This window comes from Callorhinus ursinus, unplaced genomic scaffold (assembly GCF_003265705.2).
Source record: "Callorhinus ursinus isolate GAN/ISIS: 27379988/994484 unplaced genomic scaffold, GSC_fseal_2.0 scaffold11, whole genome shotgun sequence".
Lineage (NCBI taxonomy): Eukaryota > Metazoa > Chordata > Mammalia > Carnivora > Otariidae > Callorhinus > Callorhinus ursinus.
The window spans coordinates 46,641,402-46,663,059 of NW_027397073.1; the positions used below are offsets into that span (position 1 = coordinate 46,641,402).

The 21,658-nt window shown below is 40.5% G+C and overlaps 1 protein-coding gene across 13 annotated transcripts in view; it reads left to right on the forward strand.

The window, feature by feature from the left end:
* OSBPL1A (oxysterol binding protein like 1A) overlaps nt 1-21,658 on the forward strand; it is a 231,462-nt gene that overhangs the window by 141,649 nt on the left and 68,155 nt on the right. For 12 of the 13 annotated variants that reach the window (XM_025886552.2, XM_073898394.1, XM_073898392.1 and 9 more), the window contains 2 exons: nt 3,454-3,616; nt 20,131-20,287. In XM_025886552.2, the coding sequence (XP_025742337.1) occupies nt 3,454-3,616; nt 20,131-20,287 (320 nt within the window). The remainder of the gene's footprint in view (nt 1-3,453; nt 3,617-20,130; nt 20,288-21,658) is intronic. The other variant, XM_073898397.1, reaches the window with a different exon arrangement.

Consider the following 21,658-nt stretch of genomic DNA (forward strand, 5'->3'; position numbering starts at 1 on the left):
CTAGTATTTCACTGTTAAGCTAATATATTCTGTGTTATTATAGGCATGCATCCAATAACAAGAGTAAGGCTAATGCTGTTTAGCTGATGGGAGTGTGGCCAGTTGAAAGAGCTTGACTAGATTGATCAAGACCAGAATCTCACCTAACCTGTACTTGGATAATTGGACACAATATTCTGTGAATACTCATCACCTGCTCCCCACCTAGTGTGTTTTTGCCAGATTTAATTATTGTCTCTGCCCGACTTAACCTCTGTGGAACATGGGGAAATAGCAGGGTACTTTATAGAATGAGAGTAGATAAAATGTGTGTGCACTGACTAGCACGTAACTGTTTTTGAAACCCTTGATTCTTTAGCCGGCATCTGCTCACTGGGTGAAGAACACTTTGGAAGTGTTCACTGTGAATTTCCACCTGCCAGCATGAAATGGAATAAGATGTAAGATGATCATGTTGCTGTGGTTTGAGAAGACTAGTGGAAAGGCTTGTATATGCATGAATCTAAAGTGGTGCAGAGGTGGAGCATGTATATGTTTATTATTAAGAGTGTGATGGTTCAGTCCTTAAATTATTCCTAATAAGTTTGACATTTACGTTCACTTTGTTATATGTTGATTTTTGTTATGGGAAAGTTACAGGGCTGAGGGTATAAATTTTATATTTGAATTTTATATTTAATTTGAAAAATGTCACCCGTATTCTAGAAATGTTCTGTAATTATAAACACATATGTTGGGCTTCTGCACTAATTTTTAAATGCCAGGTTGTCCCCTGGTGTTTCTGAAATACTGAGATTGTAGAGGATTTGTAATTACATTGTTCCAGTGATCTTTCTAAATGGCTAAAAGGTATCAATGGCAGTTAAGTATGTTCTTAGATGCTTCTCTAAAGCAATAAAGAGCTCTTTACTGTAGTTTCTGTGATGTATATACCTATTCTCAGATACATCACTGTACATGATGAAAGAAATTGCCATTTTATGTGTAATTTTAGAGGAAGTGGGATCTTCAGTGCGGAAGATCCTGTTAGGCTTGAAACAAGGACAAGTGCAGTCAGGTCAATGAGATAGAAACAAGGTAAGAGCTAGAATAGTGGTGAGAGCCTCTTCTGCTTCCCACCCCTTTCACTCCTCTTAAGAACAAGTAAGAACATATGTCCAAAGTAGCAGAAATGAAGTGGTGCTTATTTTAGATGGATAAAGGATAACTTGGATTTTGAATAAGATTTTGTAGAGGGAACATGGTATTTGGGGGCCTTGATCATTTATTTTGCCACTATTCTAAAGTCTAGATGAATGTAGGTATAAAACTAATGTATTTGTGAACTAGAAGGGTTAATTTAGTTGATTCATATGTTGAAAGGTTCAGTATCAACAGTGCATTTGCATTTTGATATTTGAAAAGCTATAAAGATAAAGCTAAAGGGAGCTAGGTGGGCAGGGGTGAAGGAGCTTGGATCCTCCTGCAGTGGTATTTTTGGAATCTACATATATAACAGTGCTGTAAAGATCTTTTCCATTTGAAGAAAGGATCGTTTTGGACATTGTGCTCAACTTTGTAGTCCTTGTTTACAAATGAGTTGTCTTACCCATGAGATGGAGAACAATTTGGGTTTTGTTTTGTTTTTTTAGTTGACTCCAGCCATAATAAGAGTACTCTCTCCTCTGGAGATAAAATATAGATTATAGGAATATTTACAAGTATTTTGCAATTTCTTAACTGTAATTATATGTTTTTTTTTTCAGTTTTGCATGTCTTTGCTGATTTACCATTCATTGCTATTCTTATTTCGTGATCACAGGTCTAATAATAACCTCATTGCTGTAAGCATAAACACTAAGGTGCCTGAGGACTGGAACTATTCCCAAGATAATAAAGGTTTTACTCTCATTTATGAACGTAGCATTTCATTAAGGCTTTATTTTTAAGTTATGTCCAGGACTCTCAGTGTTGAACCTGGTGTGCGGTTCTCAGCAACTCAGGGCCACAAAGGACTCTGGAGTCAGAACTACAGGGAGGAGAAGGTGCCAGGGAGTGTCAGGAGGGGAAAGGGTTAGATTCAGCAGAGAAACTAATTTAAAGAGCAGCTGAGTTCTGTGGCTTCCAGGACCCATCAGAACTTCCACCTGGAGGAGGTTGTGGAGTCCCCTGTTGGAACAGTCCCCACTTTGGATGGGGGGGAGAGAAAGCCATAGTGCTCCTGATTGTACCAGTGTTAGCCAGCGCACCTTTTTAAAACATCTGTTTCCTGTGTTGGGGTTATTTTTGAGAAAGAGTCTGCTTCGCTAAAGTTAAAAAAAAAAAAAAAAAGTTGAAGACTACTGGTAGAGGATTCCACCTTTGTCTAAAAATCTAATTTTTAGGTGAAGCAGCTAAAGAACACAAGACTTCTGAGATTGCACAGTGGGTAATGGTAGATCTCTTTTCTGGAAGTTGAGGGAGATTACAGAAAAGTTGTGATTCCTAGAGTTCTTATACCAAGACAGGTGAAACTGTCCGCACCAAATCTAGCACCTGCTATTTTGTAGGAGGGAGGGTCAGCTTGCTGAAATTTTAGGAGGTGTTCGTTAACTAAAGTTTGAGATGCTCTTGAATTAGGTGGGATGAATAGATCATTTCATTAAAAGATGAAAAACGAAACCAGTCTTTGCCTTGTTTATAATCTTTTTGTTGTTGTTGCTAGTGTACGAAATTCAAGGTAAAATATGGAACCATAACCAAAATATGGAATTGAAAAATTGAAGTCAAATGTCATTGCCTGGCCACTCATTTCCTTTCACGTATCAGCTATTTTGGAAGTAAACTAGAGGATTATATCTTAGGCTTTAAAAAAAAATTTTTTTTTTAATAAGGGAGAGTGTGAGCAGGGTGGGCGGGCAGGGTGGGCGGCACAGAGTGGGGGAGAGAATCTTGAGCAGACTCCCCACTGAGTGCGAGCCCAACTCGGGGCTTGATCTCACCACCCTTAGATCGTGACCTGAGCCAAAATCAAAAGAGTCGGACACTTAACCGACTGAGCCACCCAGGTGGCCCAATTATATCTTAATGCTTTGATGTGGTACATGTTTTAATACTCAGAATGGTTTTAATTATTTTGTTCTAACTAACTTAATCTCATGATTAATGTTGAGAGAGAACTGTGTTTTTAAAAAATTTTATGATTTCTGAATTGACTCATGTTCTTATACTAGAATCTTGATCCTTTGAGCCAAATTTGCTAGTCTTAATCTGTTTTCATTAGCTAGGGCTGTTGTAAGAAAAGGCCCCACAGGAAGAACAGAATTGGCTTAGTAAGTGTGCTCATTCATACATGCGTGTATATAACATGACTGTTTTCATTTCTGATGTTGCGTTTGAACTGGATCAAAAGCAGATAAATTTTATATCCTTCACGCATAAGTCTGTGGCTCCTGTCACTCTGAAGTCTTTTCTTGTATATCTGTTTTGTTCTAGGTGAGGAATTTTAAATTGGAGCAGGAGCAAGAAAAAAACAAAATTTTGTCAGAAGCACTGGAGACTCTGGCCACCGAGCATCATGAATTAGAACGGTCTCTGGCTGAAGGCTCACCACCTCGCAGCATCCTCAGTGAGGACGAGTTCTATGATGCGCTGTCAGGTAACTCTAGCATCCTGCCTTCTGTGTTGTTGGTGAATTGAATTGAAGCCCACCACCTAAATGTCTGCTGAGAGTAGATGTCACCTGCAGTGTCCTGGACCAAGCAGCTGAGAGGTAGCACTACCGGTCCCCAAATGATCTTTCATGTTGTGTTCTTGAGGCAGGAGCCTGAAAGTTGAAAATGGGTCTGCCTGCATTGATGGTGTCTGCTAGGCTAGAGAGGGAGTGCTGTTAAAACTCATGAATTTGATTTTTTTTCCTTTATTCAGTGACCATTAAATACCTCCTAGTTCCGGGTGCTATTACATGTCTAAGGATAGAGAAAGGGACAGTTACTGTCATCAGAGAGTACTCTGTATCCTCAAGGATACAGATGAGTAACATGTGGTTACAGTACAGTATGCTGAGTGCCAAAGTAGAGTGAGACCATAGTGTGACTGGAGCAGAGAAAAGTGCTTAATTTTGCCTCAGAAATACATGCCAAAAAACTGACAAACTGATGAGCATGGACTCCATTGTCTAAATTGGAATCCTGCCTGACATTAGCTGGCTGTGTGACCTTGGACAAGTTCTGTGACCTCTCAGGTTCTGTGTTGACACATATTTAAAATGGGGATAAGTATATCCATTTCAACAGGCTGAGTCAGGATTAAATGAGTTTCTATGCTTAAACTGTGTTTAGGACCGGGCCTGATGCATACTAGGTGCTCCAAAAATAGACGTATGTGGGGGAGCTAAATGACTTGGGGGAGGGGATGGCCCACTAAGTAGTTTTGACCTTTGAGAAATTTACTTCAGAGTTTTCGAGGTAGGTGTGGGTGGGGGGAGTGGCTGGAGATGAGTGAGGCTGAGAACAACTCTCTTATGTGAGGAAATCAAGTTCTTGCAGAATAGATGGATGTACGCAGTTACTGGTCTTACATAACTTGACCATGGAGGCAAGAGACCCCGGTGAATAGGGAGTGAAAGGATCACATTCAAAGTAGGAGATTAAAGGAAGCACAGTGAGAGGTAATAGAACTGAGAACTAAAGAAGATCGGGTTGAGGAAATGAAAACAGTGTGATCATCTAAGTCAGGGAAAATGATTGTTTGGTGGGCTTTTGGAGAAGAGATGTGTTATATAAGATAAACAGAGCTAATAGGACCTTTATTGTGGGAAGTATGATATAATCAAAAGAATGGGAAAAGTAATTTTAATAGCCAGATTTTAGAATAGAGAAAAGATTATACTGATGATGATGTCACTTAGATAAGGCATTTGTGAAAGAGTGACTCACTGGGAAGAGAAAGTAAAGCTAGGATTTGAAAGCAGTGGGATGAGTGACAGGGCAAAGGAAGTATTTAACATGAGTGAGGGAGGTTGGGGGAAGGGGGGTGTGACATTGGAGGCTACAAACATTTTTTCACACCTGCCCTGTGCCAAGTCCAGTAGTGTTATCTTCTGTATTCCTTCCGTTTGGGGCATCCAAAAAGGAAGGTCACTAGAAGGATCATAGGATTAAATGCAAAGGGGTCTGAATATAAAAGAGCCCAGACACTTCAGCTCATCTTTTTTTTTTTTTTTTTTTTAAGATTTTTTATTTATTCATTTGAGACACAGAGTTACAGAGAGAGAGAGAGAGCATGAGCAGGGAGAGAGGCAGAGGGAGAAGTAGGCTCCCCGTTGAGCCAGGAGCCCTATGTGGGGCTCGATCCCAGGACCCTGGGATCATGACCTGAGCCGAAGGCAGACGCTTAACCATCTGAGCCACCCAGGCGCCCCACTTCAGCTCATCTTTTATGTTCTTTTTTGTTTTTTAAATTTAATGTTCATTAAGAAAAATTGTTATAAATAATTCAATGTGAAAATACATGCATTACCCAGTGAAGTTTTCCATTCATCCCTTATCCTAATTATGCACTCTTCCTTGGAAGTTCTTAGTGACAGCCTGATCCATTCTCTTTCGGGCCTTTTTAAAGCAGTCCCCCATACGTGTTTGTACGGCTGTTTTGTTGTGAGTCGGGAGTGGAAGTAGCTGTATGGTTGTTCCGGATCTGCATTTTCATGTAACAACATAACTTGGAAATCTTTCCCATCGGTAGTACAACTCTAGCTCATTCTTTCTATTTTTTTTATTAAAAAAGATTTAAAAAAATTTTTTTTACTTTATTATGTTAATTACCACACATTACATCATTAGTTTTTGATGTAGTGTTCCATGATTCATCTTTGGGCTCAGTCTTTTTAAAGGTTGTGTAAAAGTCTGGGATATGATTCACCACTATTTTCTTGATCATTCTCTTTTTGATAGACATTTAGCACCTACTGTCATCTTTCTGCTTCTCAGTCATATTTTAGCACTCAAAACACTCTCCAAAATCATCTCCTCTGGGAGGAAAAGATAAAAACTGTAGTCCCCAAGTAAGGACTGGCACATACATCACAGCTCAAGTGCCAATTCAGATTGGTTTGCAGTACTTGCTGCTTTATGGTTTGCTGTGTTGAGAAGGATCCTGAGGCTGAGTGCAAATGTCTAGGTCAATCAGCGTGTTCTACCATGATTGTAGAAATGAAAGAGAGGGACAGGTGCCATGCCTTTGCTCCTTCCTGCCCTGAATGACTCACCTGAGTTGTGTTGTATTTGCCTGCACAGAGTTCCCTTTCTGTGGCCACTCCTACTATTTCCTACTAGAAATCTTGAAAATCATTTGATGAAGTGTATAATTTCATTAAAGTTAAGAGTCCGATGCCCTGGGTTCAAGCCTTGGGCTGCTAATGACCTAGCCATATAATTCATTAAGATCATAAAAGCCATCATTTGGGAATGACTTCATCTCACTACAATCTTTGCACATCAGCCTCCTTTCCTGCTTCCTTCTTCCTTTCTGTCACAAAAGAAGAAATGTCCTTCCTTAGTGAAAGCCATCCCCTCCTCATTCGTTCATGTACCCATGTCCTTGTACCCTCTCAAGAACTTCTGTTTGGTTCTTGTTCTTCCACCTTCCCTTTCAATACCACATCATTTTAAATACTAACTTAAAATTCCTGTACTAGTTTCCTGTTGCTACTATAGCAAATTACCATGAATGTGCTTGAACAGTGCAGATTTGTTTTCTTAGAGTCGGGGAGTTCAGAAGTCCCAAAGTCAAGGTCTTGGTTAGAACTGTGTTTCTTCTGAAGGCTCTGGGAGAGAATCTATTTCCTTTCCTTTTTTAGTTTTTAGAGACTACCTGCATCTATTGACTTGAGGCCGCATCCTCCATCCTCAAAGCCAGCAGTGTGACATCTTCCAGGCTCTCTCTCTCTCTCTGACTCTGACTTTTCTCCTTTACTTTTTCTCAAGGACCTTAGGGATTATAGGGGGCCCACCCAGGTAATCCAGGGTAACCTCCCCATCGCAAGGTCCTTAACTCAGTCACATCTGCAGAGTCCTCTTATGATGTCAGGTAATATATCCACAGGGTTCTGGAGGTTACGACATGGACATGTTTGGGGGACCATTAGTCTGACCACCACAGTTCCCAAATTTACATCTCTAACCCTGACCTCTTGTTAGAGACTTACATACTCAGCTATCAGCTCGATAAATAAATGAATTTTTGATCTTTCTCCTAGATCCTCCTCCTCCTCTTCCTCCTGGAGTTTGCCTCATTTTGGTAAATGGCACCTCCTTCCTCTTCTAAAGCCAGAAACCTAGGAGCAGTTTGTGACATTGATGTGCCACATCCATGAAACCCAGCCCAAAGCTTGTCCATTCTATCTTAAAATCATACCTCAAAGCCATGTATGTTCTCTTACTATAGGGTTAAAAGGTAGGTGCTGGGGCTGGAGGCTGTTGATAAATTATGGCTCTACCAATTCCTATATCCTTTGGAAAGTTACTTCACTTTTCTGTGCCTCATTTCTTCATCTGCAAATGGGTCATGAGCTTACCGTGATAAATATTTATACTTAAAACAGCATCCGGCACACTGAGCTCTCATTATCACGTGGGCCAGACCCACTCATGTCCAGCCTTTTAACTACCATGCTTCCAGCCTTGCCCTCCTGAAGTTCACTCTGTATACACCACCACAGTGACACTTTGTAGACAGTCCCCTCATTGCATTCCCCTGCCTAAAATCCTGCGGTGGCTTCTCACTGCACTGAGAATAAAAGTCAGACTCCTTAACAGGGCTTCAAGGCTCTTGACATCCACGTTCTGCCTGTGCCCTCAAATCGGTCTTGTCTCCTTACTCCCTTGACTTACTGCAGTAGCCACCTCAGCCTTCCTCCAGCCCTGAAGCATGCTAGGGACAGCAGGCCACTAGATGTGGAGTTAAATAAGACCAAGAAAACATATGCGAACCTATACTTCAGTCACAGCTTATTTTTAATTGCTGACTCATAGTAAAAGATAAACCCAAGCTAATATTTGAAAGATGTAAAAATACTTTTAAAGATTCTCCTCTTAAAATATTGGTAAATTATTTTGACTAAATGTTTAATCTTCTTTTTTAAAGTTGCTTACAACTTCTGTTACTTCCTTTAAAATAACAGGATAATTTTATTTGTTTAGACTTAAAGGCCATGTGACTTCCTGTTTTCCCTTAGCTACTTTTCTCTTATGTCCCTTTAGGTTTTTGCAGTTAAGCAGGATCAATGAAAATCTAATACAGCGGGTGAGACAAGACCTTGATGCAAGCGTACAGTATAGACTAATTTTTCCAGCGCTGTGGGATCGCCTGATCATTTTTACATTATTTTTCAAGTATGCTCAGTGACTAAAGATGTCATAAAATTGCGTGAAGCAGATAGATTTCTAATTCACAATTTGGTTGAATTCTGTTGTGTAACATGATTTAAAAGGAGCAACATCTAATTTTGTGTGTGTAAGTGTATGTATGTGTGTTTAAGAAAAGAAATGAAATGGTTATGCTGAGTGAAATTGCGGGTCTTACTATAAAGTGATCACTTCCTGGTACACTGGGGGCTGAGCCAGTCATGCACACTGAAGCAACAAGATACAAGGAGAAATTAAAGGGAAACTGGTTCTGTGGAAAAAAACTGTTCTGCAAGCAAATGAAGTATAGAAATAATAGAAAGAGCCACTTAAGGGAAGAAGAGAGTGGGTCCTTCTTCATATTCCTACCCTTTCTGTTCCACTTTTACTGGATTGCTGCCCTCTTCTCCTACCAGAGCTCTCAAACACCTCTAAATCCCCTCCTCCCCGGAGCAGTCTTTGCTGACTCCGCGTGGCAGAATTGACCAGTTCTTCTTTTGTGCTCCCTCGCTGACACCTCTTCATGGTACTGTGCTGGTTACCCTTCTCCCTAAATCCCTGAGTCCCTCTCTAAATGTTGAACGCAGGTTTTGAACAAATGCCACTGATATTTCTGTCCTCCCTAAAAATATATTGGTATTCAGTGCAAGCACAAGAAAATCAGTAGTGCTTGCTGATCTCATACAGTGTGTGCGCTCCATCCACTCTGAATTCCATGGAGGAGAGGACGGATGGCAGACGGGGAGTGGCCGGGGTGAGGTGGTGCTAAAACATAAAATTTGTTCTGGAGCAATTTACAGTCTGGTTGGGGCTATGAGACCTGCTCACAGAGAGCGGGGTGCGGGGTGGAGTGAGTGAAAAAGTAGCTAAGGGGAGGGACAATTCAGGTTGCTTGGCTTGGCGAATCTCTGATAATCTAAGGAATTATTTTTGAAACATTTGTTACCAGTTAAATAATTTTGTGGCTGTTATTGTTTAGAATTGCTCTGATGGAGATAGCAGTTTCACCAAAATTCCTGCCTTTTGGATATTATAACTTCAAAATATATTGGTTTTCTTACTGTCTGTTCACTTTCCTTTTTAGAAACATGTTGAGATCAGTTGCTCAACAAAGACTTTCTTGCTAGGTTTTCCTCTTAATGCTATTTTTGTCGAAATGTGCATGAATAATGCATACAATCCAATAGTGTAGACTAGCCAAACCGATAGTTATGTCATGAAATTGAAGCCAGTTTTAGCATTTCTCAGCAGTTGCAAGGGTGGGTGCTCAGGTCTTTTTAAGTCAAAACTCTCAAAATGGAAAGTGGTAATGTAACGATTTTGGTTTCTTCTGGAGGGGAGTAACATGGGACCAGTTACGACCTATGTCAAGTAAAGGTTAATCCAGTAAGTACTAGAGGTCATAGTGGAGAACAAGTGATACCATCCGCACTGACATTTTACATCTAGAAGACACAGGATCTGATCAGAGTGGTCACTATTGTCTCCTTCTGCAGTTTATTTTTGAAGTAGCTGCCCATTTCTTATCTGGCCATGTTCTGTGTGTCTTTACTGTTGTCTGCACCTGTCTAGGGCCTGGCAATACCACCCACCTCTGTATTCCGAGCACTCACTTCTCTCTTGTTGCCCCCTCCCCTTTTGCTGAGAATTAGCCATACTACCTTGTTCTTGCTCTTTTTCTGGTTATGTAACTTTTTGTGCATTCCTTCCTTATCTCCTCAGCAACACTACATTTCCCTTATAGACAGAGACCTTGTATTAACTTTTCTATTTTCGCTACTGCCCAGTACAAAACATATTAATTAGTTGACATGATAGCAAATTGAGTACCACAGAATATGGCTGTTATTAAACACCTTCCATTTGTAACATGAAGAAATATTCTGGAGAAAATCCGATGAGTGGCAGGGACTCTTCATCTAGTTTTGTGCTTGTAGCATTAAACAACTATCCAGCAGCTTACTTACATTGTCTATGTATTGTTGATAAACACTGCTGAATGTAATTTATCCTTTCAGTTTTGGCTTGACCTTCTGGGCCCATCTTCGTTTTCTGAAATGTTGACTAGATTGATGTCTCCATTAAATATTTATTGTAAGCCACATACATTTTGTACCGTCCTTAGCATTGAGAGGATTGCATTAAGCAGACACAACTATTGAGTGCCCGTTGTGTGCCACGTGCTTTGTTAGGCCCAGCGATACCAAGGTAGGTAAGGCCCGGTCCCTCAATCTGGGGGGTTCACAGTCAGCCAGCCCACCCCAGCTGCTCGCTCTGACATGGGACCTTCAAGTTTGCCTTTCTCAGGAACTATTTCAACACCATCCTGTTTTGTATGGCCCACAGTTTGACACCTGTCTCCCATCTTTGGACCCACTCTCTCAGAAACCTTGATCCCAACATTGTCTTGACTGCACCACATCATCTCCATTTTTTTAAAAAAAGATTTTATTTACTTAGAGCACACATGCATGCACGAGCAGGGAGGGAAGGAGAGGGAGAAGCAGACTCCCCTGCCAAGCAGGGAGTCCGATGCGGAGCTCAATCTCAGGACCCTGGGATCATGACCTGAGCTGAAGGCAGACGCTTAACTGACTGAGCCACCTGGGTGCCCCACATCATCTCCATCTTTACCCCACCATTCACTCCACGTGTACCCTCATGTCCTTCCTTTGAGGCCTAGCTTGCTTGGGGCAACATGGGATCAGTTCCCTGCCTTTCTCTGCCTGCGTTGTCCTCAGCTGGCAGAATGCTGTACCATCCCTCTCCCCCTTCTAGCCCCAGTCCTCAAGGGACTAGGTGAGGCTGGAGACCTATCCAGGGCCACACCAGCATGTCTGGCTGTAAGCCCATGGCCGCTAAAGTCCACGTTGTGCCCTGTGGTGGCCCAGCGGTCCTACTCCATGTCTGTGGTCCGTTGCTTTCACATATGGCTTCCATGCTTACGTCACCTACAACTTCTCATACCTTCTCCATCCTGTGCCATCTGAGGCCATTGTTTGTCACCAAGAAACTCCTCTTTAACCTCCCTGTATTTGCAATCTTTGCAAATTTTTTCTTATGATTGACTTCAAGTTTCATAGCGTTGTGGTCTGAAAATATGCATGGTATGATCTCAGTCTTTTTATACTGGTTAGACCTTTGCTTTTCATTATTCCCTCTGCCTGGAACTCTTATTCCAGATATCTACAGTATTTGCTCCCTTACTTCATTCTTCTGCTCAGAAAGACCTTCACTTTATCAGTTTTCATCCCCTCCCCTTTTTTTGCCCTTAAAAAAAAAAGGCACCTTTCACATAATATTCATTTGTTTGTTGATCTCCTACAGTTAGAATGTAGGCTCCTCAGTGAGGGTGGGATTTTGTGTGTTTAGATCACTGATACATTCCCAGCCTCCAGGATAGTGCTTAACAAAGAAAGGGGTGCTCGATAAATATTTGTTGAACAAGTTAATGAGTACTACCAAATGGTATGTCAGGAGCGTTACAGAAATTAAGAGAGGCTGCTAACTGCTTGAGAATGTTGGACAAAGCATTACATTTGAGGAGTGTTTTGAAGAGTCAGTAAGGAGTTCTCCAGACGGATGTGACAGGGTAGAATATTCTTTGTGTAAGAGGACAGCACATGCAGAGATAAAGAAAAATTGTTTTCAGAAACCTCATGAAATGTGGTGTGGCCAACGCAGGGGTGAGTGTTCGGGGTGCTGAGAAGTAGTGATGAGATGAAGCCAAGAAGGTAATTTAGGACCAGCTGGTAATGAGTCTTATGATAAGTTTGTGCTGAAGAATTTGAATTTTAGCATATAGGTGGTGGAGAGCCAATAGACATAATTATTAGAGGGGCATTGGAGTAGTGTTTTATAAAGATTCATATATTTTTTTAAGTAAATGTTGTAGAATTCTTATGATTATATTATACTAAGAATTGGGAATTCAAAGAAAATAAGATGTGGTCCCTACTCAGGAGTTCACATTCTAGTAGAGTATTTGTGTTGTAGGAGTAAAGATTGATTCGGGGTTCTAGTGTCCTAGATGAGAGATGACAAATTTGAATAAAAGCAATTTAAGTGAGAATGGAAGGTTTCAGTTCTCTCCCTTTATTGCTTTAGTGAACGCATATCCTTCTGACCTTTGTTCAGGGGTCAGGGTCTTCCTCAGGGAAGCCAAGTCAACTTTGTTGACTTGATCATATCCCCACTTGCAGGCTCCCTGCACCATTTTCCCGTAGTTGAAATTCTGTACAATTATTTGTTTTTTGTCAGCCCTGCCCATCCACCAGATAGTATGTTCCATGAGGAACTCTGCATGCCTGGCGACTAGTATCGAGTCTGGCATGCATTAGGAGTTCAGATATTTGAGTGAATGAAATTTTGGGATATATTTTTAAGGCCAAAATGACTGCATTTGAAGACTGGTTGGTTGTGGAGGATAATGACATATTTAGGATCCCCATCTCTTTGGTACCATGTTCTGCCGCCTTCTGCATTCCTCATCTTTGCGAACAGCAACAGCATCTTCCCACTGTGAAAATGACAGATGTGGAAGTCATCTTTTTTCCCTTTGGCCTGGCCCTCCCCCCGGTCCTCCCTGACAGTGCCTTAGTTCACCTCCCCCTCCCTTGGGCCCCAGAGACCAGGATGGTACTCATCTAACAGGTTTGGCTGCTTCTAGTCTTTGTCCCCACCAGCCGTCATGTTGTCAGGTGTGGGAGGCTGAAAAATGGCTCCCCCATGAAAAGGTTCACCTTCTATTCCTGGAAACCTGTAACCTTTTTTTGGAAAAAAAGATCTTGGCCGATGTGATTAAGGATTTTGAGATGAGGAGATGATCATAGATGATCTATCTGTGTGGGACCTGAATGTCAGCAAGATACTTCTGCCATAGAGTGATGCAGCCACAGGCCCAGGAGTGCAGGCAGCCCCCAGAGCTGGAAGACACAAGGAATGTGTTCTCCCCTAGTGCCCCCAGATGGATGGTGGTCCTGCCAGCCCTGTGCCTTTGGTCCACTGAAGGTGAGTTTGGATTTCTGGTCTCCAAAATTATGAAGGACTAAATTTTTGTTGTTTTAAGCCACCAAGTTTGTGGTAATTGTTAGCGTGGCCAGGGGACGCTGATAGAGCTATCTGAAGTCTAAAACTGATCTCATCACTCCCTAGAAAAATATGCTGATGACTACAGGTTAAGTCCAAACTGATCTGATTCACTTTAAAGCTTCAGCTCTGATGACCGTATCTTTCCCCTCCGGCCACCCTCCTCTCTAGCTCTGCCAGATATTCTTGGACACACACTTGTTCTTTCAGGCTTGAGGGCTGTTTGCTCTTCCCTTCGTGCCTAATATTCTCTTTTTGTGACTTAAACTGGTCATCATTGCAGCTTACATGTCCTTTCTGCTTGGAAATGTACCCTGGTTCCCTTACAGTTGACTTCTTCAACTGTTCCCACAAATGCTCTGTATAAACATATGTTTACTTATGTGTCTTACTTATTGAACTCTGAATACCTGGAGGGAACCAGTCTTGTCTCCTTAATCTTCCTGCACTAGTTTAGCAGCTAGCTCTTTACCTGGTGTGTGGTAGATACTTGGTAAATATTGATTTATTAAGTTGAAGTAACAAAATATTTTGTTTTATAACTATGGATTATTCTATAACGAGCCTTAGTTCTAGAATTATTTTCTTTGTAAAGTGAATGCATATGTGACCTTCTCAAAAATAATTTTAAGGATGTCTGCAAGACAAACTGGGAAGCTCTGTATTTAATCATCCAGAGTAGATACATGTAAGATTCCCAGTAGTTCATACTCTGGTTTGTGGAATTCTTCATCTTCAATTACATGTACAGATTTTGCAAGTTGTGGAAAACAGGAGCAGATTTAGTTGCTTGGGGACAAGCCAATATTTTTAAGAAACTCTGTCATAAGCAACACTGTACCATTTGACTGATTTTGACCTTCGACATCATTCAGGGAGGATATGTCTAGAATGTCTCTCACTCTTGAAGTTTGCTGCCAAGGTTCTGTTTCAAGCTTTTGTCACTTCCTTAGTAAATTATTGTAGTAGCCTCTTGGCAGCCCTTTCTGGACTCATTCTGACTTTCAGTTTATAATTTATTTTAAATGTGGTTGCTTTTTATTTATTTCTTTGTGTTCTTTATATTTACTATATTATTTTTGAATTTACACAATTGTACCTTAAAGTGAAATTAAAATTTGGCATGGGTATTTTAAGTTTGGGTTACCTTGGGTTACTTTGGACATTTTTAGAATGTGTCCAGTATGTGGGAAGCCAACAATAAAAGTATTAAATTGAATATGTGTATCTCCTGACCATTTCCTGTTACCTTAAGTAACAGGGGAAAGGTTATTTGGACCTTATCCACAGTTCTTCCACATCTTGCTCCTTTGTACTATTTGTTCTCAAACTTGTTTTCAAAGGTCATATAAAAAAAACAATTGATCAGGATAACGTAAGAATTGCTGGCATGTTTACATTGTAAACTTCATGACCTCTTCTTTCAGCCCTTTAATAGGAGGAAAAACTCGAAAAAGTAGGGTAGAGCTAATGATCCTCTTAATTCTGAAGTTTTTAAAAAACTACTTTATCGAGGTATGATTGACATACAAAAAGCTGTACATATTTAATGTATAAAATGTGATGAATGTTTTAAAGTCACATTAACCCAGTCACAGACAATGGTTTCCATGCTATTTGGATGAGAAAGAAGAGATTGTAAAGTGAAAGGAGATTGTGTTCAAAATAATTCAGTCCTAATGCGGACAGAATTTTCAAGATCTAGGCCTTCAGAGATTTGCCACATTAATACAGACTTTCTATTAATATTGCTGTTTTCCTTGAGAAAATAATCAGGCAGAGTTTCTACTTTAAATGCTTGTCTGCCTAGGCTAAGGAATTTATGTTGTAAAATATAGTCTTTGTCTTCAAAGTATTATTCTGACAGTTTTTCTGTAAAATGTAATTATCAATTAAGCCACCGTCCTTTCGTGACGAGGTGGGGAATAAACAGAGCCACAAATAAGGCCACAGGAGGTTTTCCCTTTCTCATCATTACTTGACGTTATACCAGTTTCCCTAGTTGCCCATCAGAAGTTCAGTAAATAACATAGGGCGGTTGCATAAATTCCCTTACCCGGTTTCTCAGAGGGTGATGAAGAATCCTGAAAATTTGGGGCAACTTTACTTATTATAGAAACACACATGTTTGTAAGGGAAAATGCCATAGGAAATAGAATGGTGAAGGGCTAACTCTGCCTGAAATCTAGCTACGTGTATCGCTCAGATACATATCTTTTGCTGCATTTATCTGTAGAAAAATCAAGCTGTCTTGCTTCTGTGTGGTTTTGTTTTTCAGTGGCATTGATGTGAGAGATAACAGGACCAGAATAGATTTCATGCATCCAGCAGGATAGATCTTTGGCTTGGCAGGTTTTTATGTGTTTATTTGTTATGGTTTTGTTTCATTTTTGTTTTATTGTGGCAGTGTATACACAACATCAAACTTGCCATTTTTAAGTTCGGTGGCATTGAGTACGTTCACATTGTTGTGCCACCATGACCGCCTCCTATCTCCAGAGTTCTTTCATCATCCCAGACTGAAACTGAAACTCCCAACTCCATACACAGTAAAGACTGACTCCCTGTCTCCTGCCTTGTGTGTTTCTTTTTAAAAGCGCGTGTATCGTGGCCTTACACTATTATAAGAGAGCTCTGTAACCACCACAGTGCAGGCATTTAAGCACTCTCTCCAAGTGCTTTATGCTTTCCCCCAAGACATTACTATATTGCCCATTAACATTGGATGATAGATAAGGTCTGGTTTATTTGGTATTTATATGTCTGGGCAAAACTGAAAAACCTGAAGTTTTAAGATTGAGATTTAAGATCTCAGAAGTGCTTAGATCCCTCACTGATATATTGGTACAGGGAGATTTGAAAATTACTTCTGTGGGCAGGCTTTACCTTGTTCAGTAACCTCCACAGTGGCTATGACCTTTTAGGTATTTATAGCTAAACATGTTTGAATTTAAATATATCTAGAGCTGTGGATCTCCATATGCAGTGATGCTCTACTGAAGACAGATTAGTGTGACTAATGCTATGAAGGCAGAGTCTATTAAGAATGACCTCCTTTTGCCAAAAAGTCCAGACTATTTCACACTGTATATATTAGATATCTTTCTGCTGATGAGCTTTTGTTCTTAAGCAGCTGGTTAGTTTCTATCTCAAGAGCACCGTAAATCATGTTATTGATCATGTTTCCTGCTCTACCTTTGAAGTTGGAATACTCAGAGACAAATCTGTGATTGGCACCTAGCAGGTATACAGAACCTCCTGGCATGCTTGGGATGCTACCTCCTTGCTTTATTTTAAATTCTTGTTGTCCCACTGCCTGCCTTGCTTTTTATCTATCTTAGATAGCTTCACACAGTCCTTTCTAGACGCCTTGTCCTTTGCTCTGTAAAACTGCTGATCCCTCTATGTGGCCTACTGTCCCCATTCAGACTTCTTTTATTGTACCTAGAAAAATTTACTGAACTCAGGTGTTCACAAAACAGTACACCTCTGCTAGACCCTGGGCGGGGACCAGATCTTACTGTTCTTTGACTCCACAGTGCCTGCTCTTGTTAAGGGAAGGGGAGGAATGAATGAAGCAGAGTCAGATACTGTGGATGAGTCAGTGAGTCTTTAAGAATTGGAAAATGACCATTGGACTTTGCAATATTCAGGTAATTTGTGACCTTTGTTAGAGCCCTTCAGGGGAAGGGTGGGCATAGTCTGTTCCTATCAGAGAGGGAAGGTGGTTGGGAAGAAGGATTGGGGGAGGGGAGAGGTAGAACAACTGGGAGAAAGTGGGTAGAAGAAAGGCAGACGAGGAGGGGGCGGGGCGGGGAGGTCAAGTTGTACCACCAGGCATGGAGGACCAGGGTCTGTCCTGCCATCTGATGGTGTAGCTCTGGGGGTAAGCTTGGCGTTCAGTAGTATGGATGGAGGTAGTAGGTCTTCAGCTAACGTTCACCAAGCTCAAGTCTTGTTTTGGAAAAAGTCTCTTTGCTTCATAGAAGCTCTTAACTGCCTTACTTCTTGTTTGGTGTTTACTGTATATCTGCTTTTTGTTAATTTTCTTTTTGGGTGAACGTATGTCTTAGGATTTGTAGCTCTTGAATAGCAAGCACATTGTCCTGTGCATAGTGCTGTTCAATAAATGCCTGAGGTTTTTTGCTTCAGTGCTTTTTGGTTTTCATGACATCTAAATTATAAAGTACTGATGCGTCTTAAATAATACTAACGAATACAGACAAAACTATTTTGTTTGACTCTTCAAATTCTTAATTTTTTTCATATGAAACAAATTTGAAAATGTAGATGTGAAAAATCCACCCCCAACTCAAGACCACTGTTGTCATCTTTGATACAGGATTTGCTCAGCCAGCTTCCACTGAAAGACGCTCTTCCCTCCACCTTCTTTTTGTGAAGATTTACCTGAGGTACCACCTCTCCCACGTAGTCCTTCCTGATACCCATCTACTTAGCCCAGAAAATTGACCGATCCCCTTACTTCACGGTGCCCTAGACAGACTTTTGTTGTTTTAGTGTTCTCATCTGTATGTACTTCTGAACCAGCCTGGTTTCTCTTTAAAAAAGAGTAAAGTTACTTTTCTTGCTCTGTATTTTAGAGTTGCAAAATGGTATCCTGATTATTTTTGTCTTAGCATTTTGTTAAAAGCATTTTTCGGTTTTATTAAGTTGTTTTTGTAAATGCAGTTTTAACAACTAATTTCATCTAATGGGCAGCTGTCCTTTGTTATTGGCTATTCAGGTTTTCTTTAATTTTTTTCAATAAAAGATTGTGACTGCCTGCTAAAATTGACAATGAAAAATAAGTCTCTTTAAATTTATTTTTAAAATATTTGTTTCTTTGTTATAAGGTGTATGAACAAAGGTATATTTTTAGAAATTCCATATTTTTAGAAATTTTATAATTTCTGTAAAATTATATTTACAGAAAATAAAAATAACTTCACTGGCATTGAAAGACTTTCTCCAAGTAACTTAACACCATTCAGAGGGTCCAGAGTTCAGAGCTCAAGATGTGTTGTCCAACCTACAATTGTATTTGTCCAACAGTTGTTACTGTGGTGTTCCCTGACTTGCAGTGATTAATCTTAGGATTTTCTTTCCAACTTTATGGTGATGTGAGAGCGATATGCATTCAGTAAAAACCATACTTCGAATTTTGAATTTGGATCTTTTCCAGAGCTAGCGCTAGGCAAGGGCAGTGAGCTGTGGCTCTCAGTCAGCCACGCAGTTGCGAGGGTGAACAACTCATCGGCTGGCAAGCATTCTCTACCCAGACAACCGTTCTGTTTTTCAGTATAGCATTCAGTAAATTACATGAGATATTCCACACTTTATTATAAAATAGGTTTTGTGTCAGCTGATTTTGCCCATTTGTCAGCTAATGTAAATGACTGAGCACATTTAAGGTAGGCTAGGCTGTGATGTTGGGTAGGTTGGGTGTTTGAAATGCATTTTTGACTTAATATTTTAAACTGGTTGATGAGTTGATTGGGACGTAACCCCATTGTAAGTCAAGGAAGATATGTAATCAACCTCATGTGATAAAAGTAAGGTTCTTTGATGTTGGCTAAGTTATAGAATGTTGCAGAGGGAAAAGAAAGTACTAAAACAATTTGATTTCCTGACCAGGTTAGCTATAATATAAGCAGATGGTCAATAAATTTCGTTTAAGGAAGTTTGCTTGAATGTGTGTAAGAGTGCTTGCCTAGAGCTGAGGACAGTTGAGTGTATAGTCCTTTGCTTAAGAAGGGGAGTTAGAAGTTACCTTGAATTTATATTTTAATAGAAATGTGGGTACAATTTAGAGTTTTTGGGAGATTGCTGCATTGAGCTGAAATATATAGAGCATTAATTAAATGAGTCAGAAGGACCTGGGTTCAAATCCTGGTTCACCTAACTCACAAACCATGAGACCATCAGCACACTGGTTAACCCCATAGTCCTGCCTTGCTGTCACCAAGGCACCCTGGAAGTGCTAAAAAGAGACGAAAAATGTGATCATGCCTGAAAACTATAATGTGTTGTATAAAAATAAGTTGTCTTAGTATTCCCAAACAGGCAGATGGCTCTACCCAGAATACATAGCCAATTAGGAGTGTGGTATTTCTATCCTAAAAATGCCTGCCTGATAATTGGATTTTATATGGACACTTTGAGCTTTAGCTCTTGAGGATTTAAATAATGTCATACCAGAAGAAGTATTTCTTGAAGTATTTTTAAATTACCTTCGCTTTTGTGTGTCTACAGTATCAGATGTAATTTAAACTTCCCACAAGTACAGCCACTATAGCTTTTTCCCTTATGTGTGAATTTTAGAAAATGAATGCTTTGTTGGTAAGTTATGCTTACGATGCTTCGAGAGGGAACGTAAAAATAGAAATTTGGGGATGAATATATATGATTTCTTAAAGAATTGGGTAATCTTTGGAAATCTCTTGTAATGTGTAAAATCGTTTAACTGTAAGTTTATATAAGCCTATATCTGTTTCATAAATCCACTTTAGCCTTATTGGGTGCAGGTTCTCTGAAATCCCCGAGGAGGTGGTTAACGGATGGATTGTTGAAGGACAAAGTAGGCTGCTTACCTTTCAAAGCCTAATGCGTTAAGGGAGCTATCCATTGTGACTGCAGCCTCGCACCCAAGTTCGGTTCATTGACTGTGAACTTGCTCTGCCAGAGTCCGAGTCTGAGCGTTCCCTGAGTCGACTGGAAGCTGTGACTGCGTGCTCCTCGGAAGAGGAAGGAGAGCCCTTGAGCAGTAGAAAACAAAGAATGTCAGCAGGACAAGACTGTGGTGGTGGGGATGCTCTCTCCAACGGCATCAAAAAACACAGGTAGGATGGCCTTGAAACGGTTACTGCTGCTGACTTTTCTTATGAAATACTTCTGGTTCATGAAGAAAAGCGTGCCTTCTCTTTGTTCCCCCCCCCCCCCGCCCGCTCTGTGTTTATATTGCTGTTACCACCTCAGAGAAAGGATTTAGCTTAAGTACTTTGTGCATTTAAGAGAAGAACATCATCTGTACTTGTAGGAACAAAGCATATAGCTTGGTGTTAGCAGCCATGGTTTTGGGGAACATAAATCCTTTAGTTGACAATTTAGCTAGATTCTCCAGAACTGGCTTTTGCAGTTGATGCTGGGCTCCTCTTTTCATCATACATCTTTTATGACTCTGCTTCCCCGTGCTATTTTAGTTTCTGGTCATTTGATCTTGTTGGTTTTATTAAGAGTGGATGGTAATATTGCCTGCCTGTTGATACAGTTTAGTTACATTTAAACAAAGACTTTTATTAAGCTCCAGTTTGTTGAACAGATCCATTTTACACTGTCTAATAACATTAGTATCTTTTTATTCCCTCGATGATTTCATCCTAGAGATTGTCCCAAATTCCTGAGACCCAGCAGACCCCAGAGCTCCCGGTCTCCGCACGAGTGTGCACGCACAGTGTGGCACGAGTGCATGCTGCTATTCGTAAAATAGTTGACCAAATTACAGGTTAAGGATAGATCCTGGTGTGATTGTAAAAAGCACTTTGTGGGTAAGAACTTATTAACGGTTAATTTCTACAAGATAGTTTTTGTTTGTTTAATACTTGTAGGTTGTGTAACTCTCACTCCACTTCTGCGCCACGATTCTGGTCCCAGTTGGTCTCAATTATTGTTCTTCCAGGAAAAAAATGTACATATCACTTCTGATTTATGTGTATTTGCCCCTTGCTAACAAAATGGTCTTAGTGTATGCTTATTTTGAAAACATCAGTGAGTTACAGGTAACGAACTAATTAAAACCAGAGGGTGTCCTCTAAAAGCACTTACCGACCAAGTATACTGTGTGCAGATTATGTGGCAAGCACTGAGTGTCTTTCCCGATTGCCTTCCGCAGTTTCTGTCAGCTCCTTTGGGAGCCCAGGGCTAAGAAGTTCTTTGTAGGACATGAAATCCCTAACAGGAAACCTGGCAGGCCTACCACTCATAAGTCCTGATGGTCTGGTGAGAACACAGGTGAAATCTTTTGATGTGAGAAACCTACAAAATAGCTTAAATAATTGTTGAAATAGCAGAAAGAGCCACTGTGCTTAGACACTCTCCTAGCCTAGGGCGGGAGAGGCATTTCTCTACTGCTCTTTAGGGCCCGGGAGCCCTGGTGTGTGTGCTTTCATCACAACCGTAGTTACTGTGCACTTGACAGAATGTATTCTACTATA